Consider the following 13,369-nt stretch of genomic DNA (forward strand, 5'->3'; position numbering starts at 1 on the left):
CTGACAATGATAAATTGTCATCAGATAATATCATCCCACAAGTACACAGTGCCAGTAGTTGCATAGTTTCAAATGTGAATTTCCTAAATAGGGCTTCAACCAGTTTCGACCAATGGTGGTTGGTCTTTTGTTTTGTTTTGTTTTGTTTTGTTCTGTCCCTGCTGGGGGATAGTTCATATTTATTAAAAATACTGAGGGCATAGGATGCTTTTAAAGTAAGTTACTCATACATACAGTGCACACAACCCCACAGTGCACTCCATGAAAATCATGCAGGCTTTGATAACAGATTGGGATAAGGTATATCCTTTACAAGACTCCGTGATTCAGTTTAGAGACTTCTCTGACCTTTACCCAAACCCCTCTGGTCCAGAAATCTTGTTGGAAATCTCACCAGGACAGATTATATTTAAATTCTCTCTTAGTAGCAGTTTGGTAGGAGTGTTTGCTGGAAATAAATAAATAAATAAATAAATAAATAAGTTAATTAATTTTTAAAAAATGGCTTCAAGCTTCCAGATGATTCCAGGAGGCAGTCTGCCCTTTCTAAGGGCCTAATCTTTAAGAGACCCCCTCCCCACCAAGACCTTAGTTCTTTCTCAGAAAGAGCGGATTTTCTCCTCATCGTCATATTGCACGGAGTGTTGCTGAATGTTTCTCCTTTAGATACCAAACAAAGCAAACACTTTCCTGATATGGGGTTGCATGAAAACAGTTTTTTTTTTTTTAAAAAGAAGATATAGCCATATTCTCTTCCAAGTCTGTGACCATTGAAGTGGCTACTTATCAAGCAGAATAGAGGGAGCACTAAAAAGAGTCAGAAAACATGGGTTCTACTCCCAGCCTTGCACATCACTGATCCTCAGATCTTGCAGGACTCAGGCTCCTTCTCTGACATTCCCTAACAGAGCAAAGATTCTAGATTTCAACAAAACATACACTTTTTTGTTCTGTGTCCCAGCTGTTTCTCCAAAGAAAGTCCACGCAGCAAAGCAGGCAATAGGGGTATGGTCTCTCCCAAACAGATTCTTTCCCCATGTATCCCAAAACAACCACAACAGAGGCAAAGCACTGCAATAAACCAGGAGAAGGTCCACAAACCAAGTCAAACCTGCATCACACTGTCATTCATCTGAGAGGTCCTAGGGCCACCACCATCTGACATATAGTGAATGGTCCCACCCCCCAACCCCCTGGAGCTTCACACCACAGCTGTATTGATTTACACATCTGCCCAGACCACCTATCAGGATGGAGCATTGGTGAGAATCTCCTGGAGCTATCATCAGAGAATAAGAGCCCGGATAAAATTCACCAGGCCCCCAGAGACAGGCCAAGGTAATAAAGAAATAGCACATGTCACTTCATTAAGAAATTAAACTGGTGTTTTTAAAGTCAACAATGTGTCTAAGAAGGCACATTCTGTTTACATTTGATCAGATGTTTTCAGCTGCAGAGTGGATGACTTCAAAGCAATCTGTTGAGAGGTGCAGGAAAGAAGTACTAAAGTGCTATGAATCATGCTGGGATTAGACAGGGATAGCCCCAAGACATGGCTCATCCATGACAAATTTAATTCAAAAAAACTCTTGGTGGAAAAATCCTTACTTTCTACCAAAGGTGGCTATTCAACATCAGTTTCACATTTATGAAAATAAAATTGTTTCCAGACTGTAAGTTCCCTGAAGGCAAGGACCGCCTCTCTCTGGTTCATTTTGGTGTCCTTGGAGATCACTTGGCCCTAAACTGGCCCTCAGTTTATTCTTGCTAAATGAATGAGAATTCAAAAACTCTAGGTTGTGTGTCAGAGGATGAGCGTGCGAGTCTCACTCCTGTGAGGATTGGACTGACAAGTGACTGGGGATTAAGCCTGCCAAGAGAGGGCCTCTAAGCACATGCCTCTATTCCTGAATCAGCCAGGCCCTAGAGTTTTTATTACTACTGGCTCCATTTTGCTGTGGAGCTTTCAGTTCCACTGAAGCAATTTAGGGGAGAGATGAAGAGGTAGAGAGACCTCAGATGGCCTACCTTCATTAACAGACTGGAAGTAAGTGGTTTCTAATGGGCTTTAAGGGCTACGAAAGCCTTGTCACCCAACACATGGCTTTGAAGGCCAAAGCCAGCTAAACAATTTCAATGGGTGGGGGAGGGGAGGAGCATCACTGCAAAAATGTCCCCTATTCAAAAATTCTCATAATCTGTAGATTAGTGTATCTCCCAAATATGCTGTTTTCTTTTCACTTGCCTGACTTAAAACATCGTGTCTTTGGAAAAACAGGGCTAAGAAAAAAATCCAAAGGATTTTTCAGTTACACTTGTTACTAAACAGGACCTTTTAGCAAAAGACGGAAAGGAAAAGAGATAACAATCCCTACCATTCCCAATTCCACATCCATGTTACCCTCACAGCCAGTCCCCAGATTGCTGGCACTCCAGGGCACACACATGTGGATGGGTCTGGGAAACACCAGTCTCCATCATCATAGTGGTATAATTCCTATTCTGTAAGACAGAGTCTTGCTGTACACAATACTGTTAAGACCTCCCCCTCCGACTAATGCCATGTGGTTTTTAAAAAGGGTTTCTGAATGAGTTGGTTTTAAATGGAATTGTAGAAATTGAAAAGAGATTTCAAATGCAGCTTATCTTCAGGTCAATTGGAAAGAGTTCGAATATGAGGTGAGGGTTTTCCTCCTGCTTCTCTAGAGTTTCACACCTTTACACAAGCCAGCCCCTAAATCCCTGCAGGGTAGTGAGATTTCACACCTTTAGACCGCCACTTGATTTTGAAAACACTCATAGCTTACTTGAGATTTATCAAGCCCCTGAAGTCATTCCAGGTCCTCACACATTTCTCCTTTTCCTATGTTCTCATGTTAACTTCCATTACAGTCTTCTATTGGACTTATTTATCCATTTCTTTACTTCCTGGATGAGAAAATGAGTTCCAGGTGGGTAGGACACTTGACCTATTCATCATTTTGTTTTCTCTTCCCAAGACCATAAACAAGTATTCTTACTAGCAATTTGACAATGTTGTGTGACTCACAGCTATGGGAAAGGAACAAATTATTCATTTTAAAATATCAACAACTTAAATGTTCATACAATCAGAAGAGTCAAATAATTTATAATAAATCCATATTTCAGAATGTCTTTAAGAAAAATAAAATTTTGGGGATCCCTGGGTGGCGCAGCGTTTTGGCGCCCGCCTTTGGCCCAGGGCGCGATCCTGGAGACCCAGGATCGAATCCCACATCGGGCTTCCGGTGCATGGAGCCTGCTTCTTCCTCTGCCTGTGTCTCTGCCTCTCTCTCTCTCTCTGTGACTATCATTAAAAAATAAATAAATAAATAAAATAAAAATAAAATTTTGGGGGTGCCTGGGTAGCTCAGTCCATTAAATGTCTCTGCCTTTGGCTCAGGTCATGATCCTAGGGTCCTGGGATCCATTGAGCCCAGTGGACCAGCTCCCTGCTCAGCAGGGAATCTGCTTCTTCCTCTTCTGCTTCCCCTGCTTGTGCTCTCTCTCTTTCTTTCTCTGTCAAATAAATAAAATCTTTAAAAACATAAAATTTTTTAAAGAATGTAAAATCAGGGATCCCTGGCTGGCGCAGCGGTTTGGCGCCTGCCTTTGGCCCAGGGCGCGATCCTGGAGACCCGGGATCGAATCCCACATCGGGCTCCCGGTGCACGGAGCCTGCTTCTCCCTCTGCCTGTGTCTCTGCCTCTCTCTCTCTCTCTGTGTGTGACTATCATAAATAAATAAAAATTAAAAAAAAAAAGAATGTAAAATCAGAGATGTTTCTCAAAATATGGTAATTTTTTTGAAACAAGAAAGATACAAAGAATATGTTCTCCAATATATAAAAGGTGACATATATTCATGTATATTTTTATAATTAGAAAAAACTGAGGATACTGTAAAAGATTGCAGATGTTTAGATGTAAACTCCCCATTTTAGCATATGAAGAAGGCTATTTTGTCCCCTGGACGTTAAACAACGGAAGTTTTTGAAAGGGAGAAGCACATGAATAGCTTATTCCTATAGGGGTAGTATTCTTAGCATCATTTTGTCCTTCATACATCTTCCTGCTTCCAAAACACTGGAACCAGGATGAGTAGCGGGGTGATGTCTAGTTTTGCAACTGTTGTTGTAGAGACATCTATTCCAGAATTTCCCAAGTGGATTCTGTATGGCACCTGTTTTAAGGACATTGTGTATGTTGCTTGGAAAAGTGGGGTTCCATGCCAACTGAGTTTGGGGAATAATAACAAATCTCATTGACTCTAACACACTATTTATTGTGACATCATTATTGATGCCAAGTTTAGACCACATGGGGAATCTAACATTCTCATAAAACTATGGCAGCAAAGGGCTGAATCCTTAGTGTAAAAGATAGCAATGCAGGTCTGCATTCAGTCTGCCTCACAAGAATACCAATAAGCAACTACCTACACACTGGATAACATTATGAAAATCCCAGAACCAGGACCTGAAACTAAAGCACAGAGATTGAGAAGGACCACATTAGAAGGGCAAGAGAAGCAGCTTCACTCTGACCACATCCCCCTTCCCAAGGCCAGCATAGTGCCTCGCCAAGATGACCCTGGGGCCTGTGGTTTCTCCAGTGAGAAAAAGAGAACCCAAGGTGGATACCCAGCTCTTGCAGCACTGCAGGACACTTCCCAGGAGTCCTATTCGGGTCTTGCCTCATGAGGATTCCTGGGGGAATCTGCAGGGCTCAACCACTGAGGATCAGATGGAGATAGAAATAGGAGGTGAGGCGTATAGCAACCAGCACTCAGATTTTAATGGGCTCTAGTCCTACTGTTAGCAGCACTGAAGCAGAGATCTCTACTGGGGGTTCTGCCAATGTGCAGAGCCAAGTCAGTGATTATGTCTCGTTGAGAAGCTTGGATGGCAGTTCTGCCTGATTTGGGAACCCAGCTAAAGAGCTGTATTTACCAGGGGGCCCATTCAATGATCCCACGTAGGCAGCGAAGAAAATTCGCAGCTCCACCCAGCTGCTGAGTACAGCCTCTGATCCCACCCAACCAGAGAATCCGGGTAGCCATGGAACCATCCTACAGTCCTGTTATGCAGGGACCCAAGCCAGCAGTCCTGTCTTATAGTTAAAGTACAGCCTCTGGCCCCACAAAACCAGGGGCCCTGAACAGCAACCCTGAGCAGCCTCAAAGCCCAGTCTATGGTACCACCCATCCAGGGAACCCAGCCTGTAGCCCCACCCCACAGCAGAGTTCAGCCTACAGAACTACCCAATTACTAAACACAGCCTACAGCCCCATCCTGCCAGGGAGCTCAGCCAGTGACTCTACCCAATCATGAAGCATAGCCTGCAGTCCTATATGATGAAGCCCAGGCAGTGACCCAGCCCAACTTCAGGGGCATACGCTATGGCCCTGCCTGATCACAGGGTATAGGGTGGGTCTCCACCCAATTGCCAAGCCCTGCCTATGACCCTGTATGAACACAGAGTCTAGTCAGTAGCACCATCTGGTTAGGGGGCACAGCCTGAGACCTTATTCGTACATGAGTAGTTGTAGATCCTAGTCCATAGTCCTGCTCAGTCACAGAGCCCAGCGAGGGATAGCCCCTTTGATCTCAGAACACAAACAGTGGCTTTGCCCAGCTGGAGACTCTGCAGGAAGCCCCACCTACCCACAGACACTGCCAGTTGACCCAACCAGTATTCCAATGGAGCTGATAGCTGTCTTTCCTTGCTGAAGCAAATCTGTAAAATCTGGAAGCAGACACCACTTACTCAAATGTGCAAATACCAACTCAAAGAATCAAGTATCATGAAGAATCAAGTAAAATAATACCAAAGGACACTAATAAAGCCCTAATAATCAAATGTAGAGAAATGGAAATCTATGAACTAACAAAAAAAACTCAGAGTAATTCCCTTAAAGAAGGTCAGTGAACTACAAGAACACACAGACAATTAAATGAAATTAGGAAAACAATGTATGAACAATATGAGAAGTTCAACAAAGAAATAGAAATCACCAAAACAGATATCTTAGCCTAAAGAATACAGACTAACCCGAAGAATTTAGGGAGGGCATCAATAACAGATCAACAGAGCAGAAGAAAATCAGTGAATCAGAACATGGATCATTTCAAATTTTCCAGTCACAATAATAGAAACAGAGAGTAGAATAGTGGTTTCCAGGGGCTCGAGGGAGGGAAAAATGGGGAGTTATTTTCAATGCTTATAGAGTCTCAGTTTTATATGATGGAAAAGTTCTAGAGATCCATTGTACAACAATGTGAATATGCTTACCACCACTGAACTGTACCACTTAAAAATCACCAAAACTTTATGTATTTTTAATCACAATTAAATTTTTTCAAAAGTATTTTCAAAATAGTTGATATAGACCATGATTATAAAATCTACTTCATATGATTATTGTAAATATTGAGCTAATAACAGGCAAAATATTTAAACAATGCCTGGCACATAGTAAGTGCTATATAAATGTTCACTATAATTGCAATTTGTTTTATCCCTACTTGTTGGTGTCAACAGTATAATAGTTCCACCTAGGAGATGACACCATAGCACTGATGCCACTACATGCAAGCATTGTCACTGACTTGCTACCTTGAGAACTCAGTGTGACTATGGCATTGATTTCAAAATGTAGAGTGATGTGCTGTCTTGTGATGTGTGTGTGTTGTATTGTGTTAATATGGTAGTAAATTGAACCATAAATGATGTTATGTCTTACAACCAGATTTAAGCATTAGGTACTCATGTCTTTGGAACAATCATTGTTCTCCCATGTTATTATCTTTTAAAAGGTAAATACTGGTGAAAGGATTGGAAAGCCAATTGCTTAACATCTGACTCTGGCCAGTTTTATCAGATCTTGAAAGCAGAGCAGAAAATCACTTAAATGTAGAGGTTAGAAGTCACTGAACATTAGTTTCCAACTTCACAGTTTAACAAAGAAAACGTTGGCAGTAAATCTGCTATCCAAGTTCTGTGTGCTTGTAAATGCGAATCACTGACCACTCTCCTGTGTCCTAAATCAAAGTATAGGTGTCCCTTCATAGTTCTGTGATTTTTCAAAAGCCCCAAACCTTTGAAATATGAAATAGGGAAAATTAGAAGCACTGCTTAGTGAACAACCTTGCTTCATTTTTATGTGGAGAAAAAGTCCCCAGCTTAAGAAGGTACAGGCCACATTCTAACATTTGTTTTTGTTGGACAAGGTGAGATTATGAGCAGGTAAATCCCACCTCAGCCTTCTCTGAAAGTGCTAGGAAAACTTTTGAGAAATTAAAATCAAGACTTGCTTTACTCCAATGTCTGGAGATTATAAAATATGTAACAAAAATATCAACATTGCCTGCTTTTGTTTCTGAGCGTGTTATCCCTAAACATTAGGAATGGGTATAGTTGTGCTCATTTTAAAAATCTCAACCTCTTAGATATAGGGAAAAATGTACAAAACCTATATTAATTACAAAAATGATTCACTAATCTCCCTTGGCACATTTAAAATAGCACAAAATGTTGCAATTTAATTCATCTCCATTGTTCTGGAGTAAAATGATTGAAAAAAATTAGCTTTATGTGTATCATTGAAACCAGTCATTAAATCCAAGAGGAAGGAAGAACAGTTGAAGAAATCTCTCATAAGAGTTATGGTTACCATGTCATTCTCATTCTCTCTCTCTCTTTCTCTCTCTCTCTTTCATAAGTATATGCAGATACTATTGGCCTGATGTTTCACAGTTGAGAGCCAGGGTCAAAACTTTCCTAGTATCCAAGATATGGGGTGAAATAACTATCTTTTAAAATGAATATGAGTAGATAGAAAAATAGAATCCTGATTTATGAATTGCTATTTTTTCTTCCTTGTTGCCAACATTATCTATTGAATCAATATCTATTTTATCAATTTTTATCTGATGAAATACTCTCAAAACAGCTGTCATGTCAGGATAGCAATCACTTCCTAATTTAAAACACATTATTTTCAGCCCATATACAGTCTGTGTGTTAGATGAGTGACCATCTTTCCAGAGAAACATCAACATTTCTTGTTAGTGTTTCTTAGGCTTCTGTTCTGAATGAAAGCTCCACATCAAGCTTATCGTCATAGCAAAATATTTCAATAAAAAATTAAACACACAGGAAGGAGATTCATTGGTTACCTATATAAATAAAAATAAATAAACAAAATTCCAATTAAATGTATATTTTTTTGTGTTTCAAGCTCAAGTCAACTATAAATTACATAATTGTCATGCTGTGACCTATATATGAGACATATAAAAATGCTATTTATTCATAAAGAGTCATGGAGAATAGTCATTTGCAATTCAGGGGGATCTAATAAAAGAAAGAAAAGCACTTTTTTTTACCAACCTGGGCTGAGAAACCACAGAAGAAACCAAACCAGAAATGCACAAGTGTGAATGCAAAATTCTTATAGAAGAAATAGCGTAAGAATTTGCACATTCGGAAATAGGACCACCTTCCATGAACAAGAAGAAGCCTTTGGAGGTATCTAAATTGTGCAAATGAATAGTCACTGGCTAAGACTGCCTGCAATCCTTCCTGGCCGCTGATGCCAACGCCAATGTGAGCACCTATAAAGGAAGAAAAGAAAGTTTTCATTCCCTAAACAAAGATACAGTCTCTTTTAGGTCATTATTTATCTGGAGAAATCTTATAGCTATAGCACTTATAATTTCTCACATATATTATCTTATGAAACACTCATTAGTTAGGTATTTACCCTAGTTTTCCAAAAGAATTTCAGTAATTTGTATAAGTTTTTACAATTTGTAATTGGCAAAGCTGGGACTAACCCCAGATTTGGGGACTGTGGATCCAGTATTCATTCCTTACACCATAGCTAGTTACCATACAATAGAAGGTGATCATTATCTTTTTCTAGCCTAAAAATGCACAGATGATTTAATTAGACAAAGGTTGGGGTTTTTTTTTTATGAATTCTAATAACACCTAATGTATTAGACTCAGGAAGGATTCATTTTAGAACCAGTGGTAAAATTAAGTTACAGTATAATCTCCATTATGTCTTGCCAAACGCTGAACTCAAGGACTGCTGATCTACAGCAGACCCTATTGAGTGAATATTCTCTTACTTTTGATCATGCTGACATCATTGGCTCCATCACCTATGGCCAGAGTGACAGCATGCCTATAGTTCTTCACCAGCTCTACCACTTGGGCTTTCTGGAGTGGGGTGACTCGGCAGCAAACCACAGTCTTACACATGCAGGCGAGTTCTATGAGATCATTCTTGACATCACTTTCTAGGGCATGGGCCTATGTTATTAAAAAAAAAAATCCAGATTAGAACAAGACATAATCAATGAGAGATGTCATTTGGGAAGCAGATTTCTTGTTTTTCAACTGATTTCTTTTCTAAACAGTTTAATTCATTTCAACAAGTCATCGCTGACCCAGAGTCATATAAACAACTAACTAAAGAAATGAGTACTAAACTTCTACTAAGTGCCAAGGAATTTTAGAATAAAAATTTTAAAAAAACAGTGCCCTTGTGTGTCCTTTTTGAGACATTATAATGCTGTATGGGTAAGATATAATTAAATGCCAGAAAAGTGGGATGCCTGGGTGGCTCAGTGGTTGGGCGGCTGCCTTCGGCTCAGGTTGTGATCCCAGGATCTGGGATCGGGTCCCGCATCGGGCTCCTGTGAAGAGCCTGCTTCTCCCTCTACCTATGTCTCTGCTTCTCTCTCTCTCTCTCTCTCTCTCTCTCTCTCTGTTTGTGTCTCATGAATAAATAAATAAATCTTTAAAAAAAATAAATGCCAGAAAAGTTCCAGAATCCATGAAAATAAAAAAAAGCAAAAGATGGAACGTATCCACCATCTCACCAAGTTTAGAATGAACTATAAAATGATGGTGATTTCTTTGTTCTATGTGATGGAACTTTTGTTTCCTTTGCATTCTTGTTCATATATTTAGTGTTTGTTGTTGTGGTTGTTAATGGTTGGGCAAATGAAAAGCAGATGATCTGGAGATGAGCCCTTTAAAAACAAAGTGATTGAAATAGAGAGAGGCCTGTGCAAAAGGGTGGCATGCAACTTGTGTCTCAGTCAGGGTTCCCAACCAATTCCACTCTTGTTCCTCTCCAAATGCACACAGCCTTTCTATATGACAAGAAATGACTGAAAAAGAGAACATAATCCTTTGTGGTTAACTGTGCAATTTGTCTTCTAGAAAATATCTTACTGTGCATTATTTAATAAACACATTAAGAGGAAACAGGAATCTACATAAACTTTGAGTCATGTCTGAATGAATCTTAAGCAAGACAGTCACAGCCCATCACATCTGGCCCCTATATTCCTTTTGAGTTCTGTCTTCTACCACTACCTTTAAGTTTACTCTGTACTCTCATCATGCCAAATTGATTGTTTCTGTAATGGGATTGGTTCTTTCTTGACTCTGTGCCTTTGTACTTGCTGCTTCTGTACCTGGAAACATCACTTCCTCCAGGAAGTCTTCCCTGACTTTCATACAAGAAACTAAATGTGTCTGCCTCTATGCACTCAAAGCTCTTTGTTCATTCCTCTATGTAGTATTTGTCATACCACTGTGAGATTAGCTCTCCTACTAGATGGCAATCCCTAAAACAAGAACCATGTTCTATTCACATCCTTATCCTCCGGCCTGGGCATATAATAAATGTTAGTGGTATCAATGAAAGGATGGGTGAATGAATATAAAACATGACTGACATAGAAAACTCTTATATCAAGGCCTATGATTCCCAGGGAAAATGGTGAGTTAACTTTCTCAAATTTAATTGCTCTTTTTAAAAGAGAAAGCATGTAACTAGTTGTCTTGCCCAGAATGGTCCCCTTTTTTCTCTTTTATTTTCTTCTTTATTATCAACAAGTGAAAACCTAGACTCAGTCTCTGATAAAGAGCCCAATTATATTCTGCAAAGCACTGAGATTTGAGCAAATTGGAATCATGATTTACTATAAAAACAAAACAAAACAAAACAAAACAAAAACAAACAAACTAAAAAACCCTTCTGACCATACCAGCAGAAATGTGGTCAATTCTCAAATGAAAAATGGCATTTCATGGTTTCATAAGTTTCAGGCTTTGAAGCTGAAAGGGTTCTTGAAGAACATTTATCTTAGCTCTTTCTTTCAACAGATACAGAGACAAAGAAAAAGTAGCATACATTATCACTTGAGTACTCTAACCCACCACACATTGGCTTCTTTGAGCCTGAGGGAAAGTCAAAGCACAACTCATTAGGAACCTTTCCATATTGTAGTCCCTGGGCAATTCAGCTTGGAGGCCACCAGTTTCAAGTCCCAGTTGACAGGCTTATAATTTTCAGTTGCTGCTCATTTGTGCAAGGGAGAAGTTCGTGTCATCTGGGCAAACCTTCGACTGAGCTTGGCTTGCAGCTGAGCTCTGTAACTTTCCATGGTGTAGAAGGCAACACATCATTACGTCTGGAATCCAGCTGGATAATGCTTTAAGCACTAAGAGCTAACAGACAGCTGATCACAAGGGGGAAAATACAATATACTCATAGCCAATTTCTTTTGTCGTCTAAGAAACTGTCTACAGGAAGATACATTTATTTTTCCGAACTCCAAAAGTGAGAAATTATCATCAAAGCTGAAGAAAGATGTGAGATTAGCTCTTTGTGCATATAAATGATAATTTCACTGGACTCCAATCAGAGTTTTTGTTTTCTAAATTAGAAACTCAGAAGAGTGTTTTGATATTTGTTCAAGATTTGGAACCTGAACTACATTAAAAGCACAATGCAAGTTTATTCTATTACGACAAGAACCAGATTTCCTAATCAAAGCAAATTGTTTGGCATTGGTGTAAAATACTGCTATTTAGAAAAACCACCAGAGGTATCTTAATGGCAATAATTTGGTGTGATAATTATATGAAGATCAAGTTGTGCTCTGCCAAATCACAAACATCAGCAAGAGCAATAATTGCAGTATATCCAACAGTTACATTATTTTAATTAAATAACAGGGAGCTATGACACTCTCCCTTAGAAAGCACTTAAACAATACTACTAAATGGCCTACAGTCATCTAGATGAGATTGATATTCTGTGAACACACTATTTCTTTGGATCCCTCCTTTCGCTGTGGTGATTCAAGTAATAATATATGAAATATATATCAGAAGTTTCCTTTCCCCTTGAAAACAGGAAATCATTGTGTATACCCTGTTTCTCGTAGTGTCATTTATGTGGAAAACACAAAAGGAGATCTCATTACGACAGCACTAAAGAGACAATTATTGGGATAAAGAAAAAGAACAAAAGCCTTAAGCAAACTCACCAAACTGTGGCCATTTATGATTAAGGCATAATCTCCTGTTATGGTTTCTTCTACAACTGAGTCCAGCTCCAGCTGCTGTTTTTCAAAAACTACATGGCCGTTGGAAGAACTTCTGTTTTGTCCAAACAAATTTTCCTTTGCTTTTCTTGAAGGAGAGGGGGGAAACAAATCATAACAAGTATACAGAGCGTACCTATTATGCTAACAGACTGGATAGAGGTAAATTCATTTCATCACAATTTGGATAGACTATGGCATAAGATTCAGTTACAGTAAAGCAAGACGGATGGTTCTTTGTGATGGGGAGACCATAGCAAATTTGCAAATTCCAGGAAGTATGAAAGTAAACACAATGAACACAGAATCCTTTGAACATTTACAATTGTCTTAAATCTAAATTACCATCCTGAGCTGGGCTTGAACTAGGTGTTCTCACCACATTTAGCATATAAGGTTGTCTGAGCTTCAAGTACTTCAAAACCACTGATCTGGCATGTAACATGTAATATTGTTAAAAATCAAAAAGAGAAGGACTAAAGACATTTGATGACATCCTCTAGGAATTGCAGGACTTTAATATATAAAATAAATTTATTAATTTGCAGAACAATGTTATATGATCTGGCTTAAAACAGCAGTCCTTTAATAAGCACATTTTCTAAAAGTGTAACAATAAAACTAAATGATGGCATATACTGAATTGGCATAGTCATAAGGATATAATGGACTGTTTTAAGTGAAAATTGTACTCATCAGCTCAAACAATAGAATAAATCTTCTGGGAAAGAAAATACAGACACTGAATGTAGAGGGTCATTCTAAATGGAAACTCCTTCCAATGCCCCAATTAGCAGTAGAAAAAGTTCTGCTCACACTCATCCATGGTCACTTAACATGGTTGAAGAGGCGCTTTACCTCTTCAAATCTTAACCTCTTCAAAATGGAAAGATAATACCTTTAATGGAAGAGAAAGTTCCTCTCTGAGGA

General features: G+C 39.1%; 1 protein-coding gene across 4 annotated transcripts in view; it reads right to left on the minus strand.

Annotated features, from left to right (window-relative positions):
- The window catches only part of ATP8B4 (ATPase phospholipid transporting 8B4 (putative)), a 237,707-nt gene that overhangs the window by 27,954 nt on the left and 196,384 nt on the right, over positions 1–13,369 (minus strand). For all 4 annotated transcript variants that reach the window (XM_077881039.1, XM_077881040.1, XM_077881041.1 and 1 more), the window contains 3 exons: positions 12,383–12,527; positions 9,161–9,344; positions 8,415–8,638 (listed from right to left, as the gene is read on the minus strand). In XM_077881039.1, the coding sequence (XP_077737165.1) occupies positions 8,415–8,638; positions 9,161–9,344; positions 12,383–12,527 (553 nt within the window). The remainder of the gene's footprint in view (positions 1–8,414; positions 8,639–9,160; positions 9,345–12,382; positions 12,528–13,369) is intronic.

This window comes from Canis aureus, chromosome 32 (genome assembly GCF_053574225.1).
Source record: "Canis aureus isolate CA01 chromosome 32, VMU_Caureus_v.1.0, whole genome shotgun sequence".
Lineage (NCBI taxonomy): Eukaryota > Metazoa > Chordata > Mammalia > Carnivora > Canidae > Canis > Canis aureus.